An 11,283-nucleotide genomic window follows, 5' to 3' on the forward strand; every position below is an offset into this window, starting at 1 on the left:
GACTCACTCAATGTTGCCAACTTCTTTCAATGCAAAGCAGCTGAAGCCTGCTCAAAAAGTCGCTAAATGTTACTAGATGACACCATGCATTTGTAACAAAATTCATAGATCTGGAAGAAGGAGGCGGTAACCGGCGAACATTTAAACACAAAATTTTAATAAACAAATGACCAAACACAAAACAAAAGTAAAAGTGGTAGCCCCCCACAGACGACTGCCGCATAAAACATAATATAAGAACAACAACATAAAATCCAGGCCTGGTCCTCTCTCGTCCTTCACTGTCGTTACTCCTCCTTTTATCCTTCCGGAGTCCTCTGTGGGACTCGAGACCGGTGAGTGGCGTAGGTGTCACTCATTATCATTTACTCCACCAGCCATTTACTTCCTCTGGCTCTCGGCACCGACCCACTCGTCACAACATTAATTAGCATATTTATTACATCATTGTGTCGTATTTGCATTAGTGTCAACCTTTTACATTTGTTTGTCTCTCTCTCTGTGCTCACATACTGTATTTTAATACAGCCAATTTCTTAATAAAATGGTTTTCATTGATACATTTTTCTGTTTCTGTTATCAGATAACGAGATGAATATGAAATAATGACTGAGATGCAGTCCATTAAGACTAAATAACCAGTGCTCCCGTCCAAGCCTTTCATCTGCACTAAAATCCTAATCTATTATCGAGACATCGTCAGACAAAATCAAATACATATAAAATAATGACAATGGCTGTGATTTCGGATATTTACATGTAAAATGATCATGTTAGAAGCAACAGAATATCGATCTTTATCTATATACTCCTCTGAACATCCACTCACTTAACAGAGCAGACGCACAGAGAGTTGTGTGCGCAGTGAAACAAAACTTCGCTCGTGAGGCGGTATACTAGCGAGTCTCAAAGACTAAGTAAGGTTCGCCATTTTAGAAAAAAGTTGCTAAAGGGGTCAGAAAAGTCACTAAATCTAGCGACAAAGTCTCTAAGTAGACAACACTGGACTCATAAAGACAGTCCCTTGCCACCACTTCTTGGCGTAACAATGTAACTGCACCGAGCAACAGCCTGTCTAAGGAGCACAGAGACAAGTACCTGGAATCTTACTTTTATACATATATTTATATACCAGTAAGCTCAAATAGATAGCTAGATATATAGATATATAGATAGATAGATAAATAGATAGATGGCGATAATAGAGATGAAAATAGAGACTAGTACATTTTAAGAATGAAATGTTAAATGGCTTTCCATACATGCTCTTTAAACTCTGTAACCTCCCTCACATGCAGAGAGTACCTGGACTGATACTGCTGAAATATCAACAAAACTTTTGGAAAGCCTCTTGTCCAGTCAGATTTGAGGAAAACTTACTTTTATACATATATTTTAGATAGATAGATAGATAGATAGATAGATGGCGATAATAGAGATGAAAATAGACACTAGTACATTTAAGGATGAAATGATACTACGGCTTGCCATACATGCAGTCCATGTAATCCATTATGCGTGGTCTGTCGGGTGCTTTCCTTAGCTTTTTTAAAACCTCTCGCAGATGTCATTGTCTACGTTCATATGGAGGTATTTTTTACAAAGTTTTTTAGAATTTAACTAGATACATAGTTAGTTGTAATCTGCTGAATTGCATGGTATAATTGTAAGCGTATTTTATAGCAAAAATGTCTGACCTTGCTAGTAGCTTATTAGCTAACCGAAGTACTATGAGAGCGGTTATGTTGATCTGACATCTTGCACAACGTACTTGATCATCTACAAAAATGTGCTAGTTAAAATGAAGTTGGGGTTGCATAATAGCCTATTACATGTAAACAAACGACAGCTTTAACATACAGCAGCTGACAACACCAAATTTTAGCGGACTGTGTTCTTTAACGTCATTTCGGTTTAGAAAAAAAAAAAAGTTTAAAAGGACATTAAAATACTTTAATCCTTTATTTTTATTTGTTTATGTCCTATCGCGAATTCCTTAAAATTAAAATGTTACTTTCTCTCTTGTCATTCCAAAACTGTATGTCCTTCTATTTTATGTGGAAAATAAAATATATTTATATATATATATATATATATATATATATATATATCATATTATGTGTGTGTGTGTGTGTGTGTGTGTGTGTGTGTGTATAATAACTGCAGATACAGGTTTGGAATGGCTACATAAAATAAAAAAGCACAGTGTTAGTGTTCTATGCTTTAGTGGCTACACTAAATCTATTCATAATAACCACAGCCAACCGCTTCACGAAAACCTTGTGCCCTATCTACACACATCTTTGGAATCCTCAGCATCTCTTCTCAGAAACAAAAAAGCTAGACATGTTGATTCACAAGAAAGTTTAAATTCAAAAGAAGTTTACCTTGTTGCTATGGTGATATGTTTTGTTTTTCTTTCATTTTTATAGTTGTTCCTTTACTAATAAATCTGTTAACTATGTGAGTGGTAACCAGCACAATAACTTTCCTTGGTATCAAGAATATGTCTAGGTCATTATCCCCCCCTTAAAAAAATAAATAAATAAATAAAATAAAATAAAATAAAAAAAAGAAATTAATTAATTAAGTGTGTTTTTAGGACTATTAAGATTTTTTTGTATTGTGACATTACTTTCCTGACAAACAAGTATATGTGTCAAAGACAAGATATCCCATTTGGTGTCCACATCAAATTAAATTTACAAAAGTGATTTTATATACATAGAAAGCATATTAAAAGCATAACTAAATTGTCTACTTTAATTTTTCAAATCACTTTTGTGAAAATAAAAATGTCAAAATATGGGTGAAATATTATTACATCATTTAGCATACAAGATATATATTTGTAATTGTAAATATAAAACAACATACTTATTCTGACCTGTACTTATTTAAAAAAATGTAAAAGAAAAGGTGATCATACAAAATTTTATTATATTTTAAATGATTAAAAACTTCTTGCTGACAAATTTGTAAAACCTAGTGGTTTGAAGGATATAGTGGCAACAATTGGTAAAGATTTAAAATGATGATTAAATAGTTTTTGGGGGCTGCACTGTAATCATTAATAAGAGTATTTTAATGTCATCCAATGATTCTTGTTTTAAATATGCCTGACAATATTTTTTTTGTATAAGAACTACTGGGTGTCTTCTGTGAATTATGGTAAAAATATATGATGGTCGTTATTTTTTTGACAGGAACACATTATGATGTATGGGGGAAAAATTTAAGCTGTATTTAATTTTTACTGCTTTGATGTTTGAAAATGCTTTATATTGTTGAGCCGTACACATCAAGTCAAAAGTTTGGAATAATTACGATTTTTATTAATGTATTTTATGCTTACCAAGGCTACGCTTATTTATTTATACTGTAATTATTCATTACAGTAATGACATTCGGAGGATATGTTAAATGTCATGAAAATAATTTCACTATGTAAAAAAAATAAAGTAATTCTAATGGTCTTAGAACAGGCTTGATATTCTTTATACAAAATATAAATCTTTTTCCCCTTTTTTATTTTGGCCTGAAATATGATATATTGCAATGTAACACACTTTAAGGCATAAAACATGTACCCTTAACAGCAAATAGGTTTCTGAGGTTACATTTTATAGTAAATTAAGTTTAAGCTTCATGACAATATGACAACATTGCAAGCATTGATAGTTGATCACAGGACTATGGATATAGAGTAGTTGAGTCTCAGGATTTGTTCAACATCAAGAGCTATTACTCTCTCTCCCGCACTCAGTACTCACCGGACAGCAGTACACAAGCTCAGATTCAAAACAATACGATGGAAGGTTGTATCCAAGCCATATCCCAACAAGTTCTGTCCAGAAGGCTGTTTTGGCTTTAGGCTCTGGAGTGGCTGCTCTGAAGAACCCCTACAGACATGGTGAGGCTGTTATTTAATAGTCATTGCATTGAATGTTAGGCTGATTGTGACCACTGCGTAATGTCATCCTAGTGATGATTACATATCGGGCTTCTTGATGATATATATTTTCTTTAAATAACAGTTTCTTTTTCAGTCTCGGTGGAAAGTCCACAATTATTTTGGTGAAAGAGAACTCTTTGTCATTTGTTTTCAATGATAACACAGGCCAGAAAAATTGTTTGTCAGGAATTCCAGGTTTTTACTGTAACATTAATTTTCTTGGTGCCTAGACTCTCCAACCAAACTGTAATCTGCAGATGTGTTTGAGAGAAACCTTAAGAATTCTTTGGAATTAATATAAATATAGTAAAATACATTTTTTATTGTTACATAGATACAAACATTGAACGTCCATTCAAAGCAGACAACTTATTTAATATGCAAACACAAGAGATGGGGAATTTGTAGAAAAGCTTAGGTGCTAACTGTGACCGAACATCACTCCGCCACAGCCTTTAACCAGCTGAAAAGTGTTTTTGTTTGTGCTGAGGATAATATTTCCTAAGTCATGTGAGCTGGAATTCAGACAGCAATCACCATGATTCAAAACATTCATGTATATTGACATATTTTACCAAAACAGATATGGTTGCAGTGCTTGGGGAAACCACAGGGCAACAGGCCCTGATCAAGTTAAGGGATCGGATGAGAAATGACCCTGAAGGTTACACTATTCTCATGTATGTCTCATTTGTTTGCATTGACTACTGTTAAAACTGTTTACAGCATCCATCATTCATAATGGACATCAAATCTCCTTGTTAATTCAAACTTTTTTTTACTACTACCTTTATGTTCAAATTTGGTCTCTAGAGAGCGTCCAAGGATCCGTCTATCTACATTAGACCTCACTCGAATGTCTGCTTTGCCAGATGGGACTTTTGGAAGAGAGTATCTCCGTTTCCTAGAAGAAAATGTAAGACAAATGAAAAACACACAAATTGTCATGTAACATTTGCAAATAGGTAAAATTAACCATTGTTATCTCAACTTTTTTCAGAAAGTCACCCCCGACACAAGAGCTGATGTAAAGTTTGTGGATGATGAGGAGCTAGCGTATGTCATGCAACGATATCGTGAGGTCCACGACCTGTTGCATACCTTGCTTAGTATGCCCACCAATATGCTAGGTGAGTGTTCGATACTATAAATGAAGTGTTAGCGTTAGTTCTGGCAGGTCACGTGAGTCAAGCTTGCATCAGCTGATTCTCAGCTGATCACATCTACCTATAGGAATACGACACCGATCGCGGCATTCTTATATAAGCTCTATTCAGTATTATTCAGCAGCTTTTCAGCTTGCTCCGGAGCAAATTACCCTCCTCCATCCCCAGCTCCTCCTTTCGCCACAGTCAGGACTTGGCTTTCTGATATTCCTTGCTAATCAGACTCCTTTATCTTGAATAAAGTGTTACACTTAAAATATCATTAAGTACATTCATGATATCTGCCTTGTTCTGTTCTGTTAACCCTAGGGGGGTTATTATTGCTGCTCTCCCTGCTCATTCATGACAGGCTGCATGGATGGGCAGGGAGGTTTTTGCCCAGAACAGGACCATACCGCCAATCCAAACTTTATGTCCTGACAGAACTAAATATGTCCACTTTTCAGGTGTTTATAGTTTCCATTTGTTGTATGACTATATAACTATCTCTCAAAAGCTTTTAGTTCTGTGTAAATACAATGCTGCATCAGAGCTATTCTGGCACTGAAGTACATTGAGCCCCTTGATCATTATTAATAAATAATTTTTTGACACAAATACCAGAAGCTTCAAATAAAAGCATGCATTTTTCATCTAATGAAAGATTTTCCTGTTCCTGTTATTTCTTACCCACAGGTGAGGTTGTTGTGAAATTGTTTGAAGCTGCACAGACTGGTCTGCCCATGTGTGTTCTGGGAGCAACGCTCGGACCCCTCTGTCTGTCTGTCAGGTGAGTTAACATGATGTCTGCCTGTGTACAGAAACATGTTGTCAATTACTGTAGAAACCGTCTTATCATTTTAACAAACAAACATAAAACACATATAAAGTATTGCTGTATTTTACCTGTTTTAAAAGACTAGCCACAAGGACAACTTTAGAGCTTATATAACACATTTATACTTTCATATGGAAGAATGAATGTAAATGCTTTAACAAAAATACAAGCTTCACATATCTTATTGTAAACCTCTAGAATGTCTTGCTTGCCCCATAGACTTTGATTGTAAGTTGATAGTGTCAAAGTGATTAACATTATTATGAGACAACATTATTGTCTGTGGTAACTAGGGCTGTGCAATAAATCGAAATTATCGAAATATTGCAAATGTACATATCGCAATATGCACATCGCTACAGCTTGCAATATTTGGGGCCATGAACAAAAGACAAAGAGAAAATCACTCACTGCTCTTACCTAAATAACTTTTGTAGCTTAAATAAGAATCAGTGCATATTGAATTCAAAGAGTAAATTCTAAGAAGTGTTTTATTTTTCCTTTTTATTATTCAGTTCCTAAACTCATGTTAAAATGATTACACTAATGGTAAAATTAATATCGCATATTGCATATCGCATTATTTAATGAGTTATCGCATATCTCATTTTTCTTCAATATCGCACAGCCCTAGTGGTAACTGATAAAATGACAGAGATGCAGTCTGTAGAGCTTAAGCTGTAATGAAACCAGAAGATTCATTTATGTAGATATGCAACCAATGACAAATTAAAATCAGTTAAATGTATAACAAAGTGATTACTTGAATTAAGTGCTGAAATGTGTTGTCATGTTATAAATTATGGAGTTGCTACATCTCAAACTGTACAACTTGTATAATAGAGATGCAGTATATCTGTATGTCCCCTTCTGTGGAAATTTTCTATGATTACAGCTAATATTTGTCCTCGCTGAGTATTTCCCCCTCTTATGTTCATGTTTCATTATGGTCAATATTGAAGGTTTCATTATGATGATTTCCAGTCATTCTTTGCTTTCATCTAATACTCTACACTGTGACCAGTTTTAGAGTTTGACTGGCTCCCATGTCACCAAAAGGAAATTACATACATCCTACTGAATATTTGTTAATTTTCTATTTCCTCCTAATGCAAGAAATTCTACCTGTAATCTAATTTAGAAAATTAATGTTCTGAAGTAAAGACCCTTAGTACGACATTACTGTATCTGGGCAATAAATGTAATGTTATTTCTAGTACCTTCATTTGATTTAAATTTTGCCATAAAAATATATATGTGGATGAACCTCTCAAAAACTTCATATCATATTTCAATCATACATCACTATCATATTTCACCCTAAAATCAAAAGGAAAAAAATACATTTCTGTATATTTTTTAAACATCTTATTTCACATATTTTACAAACATTTTCCTTAAAATTGTCATTTACTGTAATGCAAACATTTTTAAAATTGTGATAGTATTTGTGATATTACCTTTAACTTATGCTGTTTTTAATAATAAAAAAAAAGTCATATGCAACAAATCATGTTACAGTGTGGATAAATAAGTCAAATTTGATATTGTCTCTATATGTTGGAGTCAGTCGTCTACAGTTGCTGGTTCGGTCTCTGGGACCATGGGCGCTGCGCAATGGCAGTCGTGCCCGATGTGTTCTGAGCATCTTCTATGAACGGCGCTGGGAGCAGAACCTTGATGAACTGAGACATGAGTTGAACATTGAGCCACCACCTGTCGATCTGATCCCATCCAGCAAGAATACATTCTCAAACTCGTAGCACGCGCACCTGTCTAACTGAAATTTGAGCTTGTGGGAAAGCCCCACAAGGAACCTACATACATCCTATTGGTAACAAAGATCACCTTTTCCTTCTTCCTCCTATGATGGGAAATGATGCTTAAAAACAAATGTCATGTAACAATGTTAAAAATACTATGGCATGTATAGTGAAGTAATTAGGTTGTTCAGGAAGAAGATGAAGGAAGTTTAATATAAAACATTTTGTAAACATCTATTCACTGTTGATTTATAGGATTATAGGAACACACTTGATACTAGAATGTTCATTGTTCCTAATACATTGGAATTAAACCAGTACATGAACAAAACTGTGACATCTTTAATTTTTTATTTTAAAAGTTTTAATAATAATAATAATAAGCATTTTATGGCCTGATTAATGAAATATGTGGAAGTGATGACAGAATAGTACCTGTAGAAATATTGTTGCAAGATTCTTGGTTATAGTTTGTCATTTATATTTATTTATTTTAATTTTAAGAGTATTACCTTCAGTAATTTATACTTGTGCTTCTTTTTAACTTGACATTGTGCCATATAGTATATGAAGTATATAGACCAATTTGGAGTAGACGTCAGTTACGTCACTTGCAGCTGCGCACGCATTCATTGTGGTGGCATAAAAACACTGGGAACAAATGGAGGGAAACGGGTAAAATCCATGCAATAAGAGAAAAAATTTATTATTGTGCCTTTGGATGCAGAATCGGAATGCAAATCATTTTTTTTTTATATAATACTGTCGTCAAAGACGGCATTTGAAGCTAAACGCAGACGTTTAAATGGACAAAATGGATGAAACCTGCTATGATTACCCTACTTTTAAAGCATAAATTTGATTTAAACAAAAGGTCTATATAATATTCATATAAGGGACATATTGTATTAGCCCTACAGTTGAAATACATGCATGAAATACTATTTAAACCTATAACATTTTACATAACATTTAACTATTTTATTTCACAATTCTGACTTTTTTTCTTGCAAATTCAAGTTTATATCTCCTAGTTTGGACTTTATAACTTGATTCAACTCAACAATTGCGAGTTTGTCAATTCTGAGGAAAAAAAACACAAGTGTGGGATTATAAACTAAAAAAAAAAAATGATGAGTTGATTTTCTTACCAGAATTGTGAGATATAATCTCGGAATTGCAAGAAAAAAGTCAGAATTTTGAAATATAAACTCAAAATTACATTTTTTATTCTTTTATTCCATGGCTTGAATAGACTGCTACATTAAAACTGTCATTTTCTGCCACCAGATAGCCCACAAAAAATGTCATCACTGTTTGCAAACACTGAAATTGGTCTATTGATGGGCAACTTGTTAAATTGATACAAAGATAGTTTTGTTAGCTAAATAAGGAAACCGAAGATGTACAATTTATAATTAAATTATCTCAAAATAAAGAAAAAATGTTTAATGGTCAATCCGTTTGAAATCTTGTGTGTTCAGGTATTCTTCTAAGTCATTCTTGAGACGTGGGACAAAACAGGTCCAGCAAGGGTAACTGCTATTAGCTTTAAAAATTAAAAATATTTTCAATTTTAAGTGTCATGAGGGATTAATAATAGAATGTATTTAACACAATTATCACCTTCAATTTAATTTTCTCATTATTATACCAAATCTGTGTTTCTTAATGTCCTCTCACTACGTCTAAAACAGTGTGTCCACAGAGAAGGGTTCAATCATTCATATGCAATAAAATGGATAAAAATGTTTTTTAATGATGAAAAAGAGCTTGTTTTATCAAAAGCAACACTTAATAATATCTCCTATCAAACCAAGGTTGTTTTTTTAATGACACCGTCAGTTGAATATTTTGATAATATTTCATTATGATATTTTATATTTGTTGTGGAATTGTTGGTCACATGTGAAAGTGTAATCTGTCTGCTAACACGAGAATGTGTTTTGAAATGTTAAAAACATCTTGAATGCTGTTAAAGATAAAGCTGAAATTATATTACACAGTCCAAGGTAAAAAAGCAAATTTTGTTAAAAAAGAGAAAAGTTGGGAGGTTGTATCAAAGCATAGCTCAGTAGCTTAGTACATATAAGATACATAAATGTAGTTTCATTTGTCTGAGTGCAAGGTTTTATTTTTTCAATTGCACCCTGTTTTGTCCCACTTCTCAAGAATGACTGCTTTGCATTTGTCTTTCAAAACAAATTAATATAGTTTACAGTGCAAAGTGAAAACTGTGCAGTAGTCTGCATTCAGATAACAATAAACATAAAGATGCATAACAAGATAACAATAAATAAAAATTACTATAATGTAACATTTATTTTGCATCCATTTCAAATTTTCTGCAGCACGAGTAAAGTCTGTTCTCTGGTGAACCAGAAGGAAGTGAATATTGTCCTCTGCTTCCATCTAGTGGTGGGTACAGTGGTGTTTTAATCGGAAGGTACCTGGTAAAAGGCAGTTAATTTTTGAAATATTGACCATATTTAAGTGTAATCATTCTGTTGCATATGCATATAACTCTTGTTTCCCAGGAGGTCAAAAACTTAGTTGTGCATTTTTAAAGATTAAGAGAAGTTTTACATAAAGATGGTAACACATAGCAGGTAACATAACTGTCTTGCTAAAGGCCACAGTTGACGACTCCTGTTTGGGCTCGAACAATCTTCCTTCCCGGTTCTGAAGGGTTGCAGGAGTACTGGAGTTCTAGAGTTTCTATCCCAGCGTCTTGAACCAAGGGCAGAAAAATACACTGCACAGGTGGCCAGTACATCACAGGGCTTTCTAAACCATGTTTTTTCCCCCAACACTTTCAACAAAGTGCCATAATAGAACTATAAATGTTGCCCATTTAAATCATGCACTATCTTCTGAAGACATGCAGTACTTTTATGTTGTAATTTGATGAAAAATTTCCACAACATTGTAGCTTTTCAAACTCTTTGGACTTGCACACATTCAAACTTTACATCTTAACCCAGCTGGTGTCTCTTTTTTTTTTGTAATTGATCTTTTTTTCCTTTTCACATATTTTAGTAATCATCGTAAATTAGATATCATTTGAAAGCTTAAACACACAATTAATCTTCTGAAACCCGTTTTGAAAGCAGCCATTGTGTTACCATGGAAATGCCAATGGAACTTTAAAATCTTTTAGCGGGATTCTCCCCCTAGTGGGTGATGTCATATTACAAAATTTACAACAATTTTATAATCAAAACTTTTTATAATCTTGACAAAATACATATTGTTGGAAAGGTCTGCGTTTCAATTAAGGGTTCCATATTTGGTGGTTAGTTTGTGATAGAAGTAATGTTGCAACAGAAATTTATAAATTAGTGACAGGAAAATGCAACAGAGTTTTGGTGTTACCCGCTGTCTATTTTTGGTATAACGCTTAAATAAAATCTCACAAGAACCTTAGGTCTGTATTCAAAAGCTTTCATGAACTGGAATGACATAAGTGTAAATTTAGACGTTCTCTAATACGTTTCTATTTAATCCTAATATGATTTCAATATTCCTGAAAAGTTCTTCTACTCACTTTAACATGTTCCGTTTCAGTTCAAACAATTTAAC

At 33.5% G+C, this 11,283-nt stretch overlaps 1 protein-coding gene across 2 annotated transcripts; it reads left to right on the forward strand.

Moving 5' to 3' along the window:
• The first annotated feature begins 1,485 nt into the window (after positions 1–1,485).
• coq4 (coenzyme Q4 homolog (S. cerevisiae)) lies at positions 1,486–8,031 on the forward strand. Of its 2 annotated transcripts, none has more exons than XM_016480608.1 (7): positions 1,486–1,590; positions 3,767–3,913; positions 4,539–4,635; positions 4,769–4,871; positions 4,956–5,085; positions 5,797–5,890; positions 7,509–8,031. In XM_016480608.1, the coding sequence occupies exons 1-7, from the start codon at positions 1,515–1,517 to the stop codon at positions 7,699–7,701; spliced, it is 840 nt and encodes a 279-aa protein (XP_016336094.1). In that variant the 5' UTR covers positions 1,486–1,514; the 3' UTR covers positions 7,702–8,031. The 2 variants fall into 2 exon arrangements, with proteins under 2 accessions (XP_016336094.1, XP_016336095.1); XM_016480609.1 differs by having other exon boundaries at positions 7,505–7,624.
• Positions 8,032–11,283: the final 3,252 nt, after the last annotated feature.

The sequence above is a fragment of the Sinocyclocheilus anshuiensis genome, unplaced genomic scaffold (genome assembly GCF_001515605.1).
Source record: "Sinocyclocheilus anshuiensis isolate Anshui unplaced genomic scaffold, SAMN03320099.WGS_v1.1 scaffold29, whole genome shotgun sequence".
Lineage (NCBI taxonomy): Eukaryota > Metazoa > Chordata > Actinopteri > Cypriniformes > Cyprinidae > Sinocyclocheilus > Sinocyclocheilus anshuiensis.

What these genes read in the sequence shown, in the direction of transcription:
- coq4 (XM_016480608.1), top strand. Translation starts at nt 1,515, where the DNA reads ATGCGTGGTCTGTCGGGTGCTTTCCTTAGCTTTTTTAAAACCTCTCGC. An exon ending in TTGTCTACGTTCATATGGAG is followed by an intron (nt 1,591 to 3,766) that starts GTATTTTTTACA and finishes TCCCGCACTCAG; the next exon opens with TACTCACCGGACAGCAGTAC. An exon ending in CCCCTCTGTCTGTCTGTCAG is followed by an intron (nt 5,891 to 7,508) that starts GTGAGTTAACAT and finishes TGTTGGAGTCAG; the next exon opens with TCGTCTACAGTTGCTGGTTC.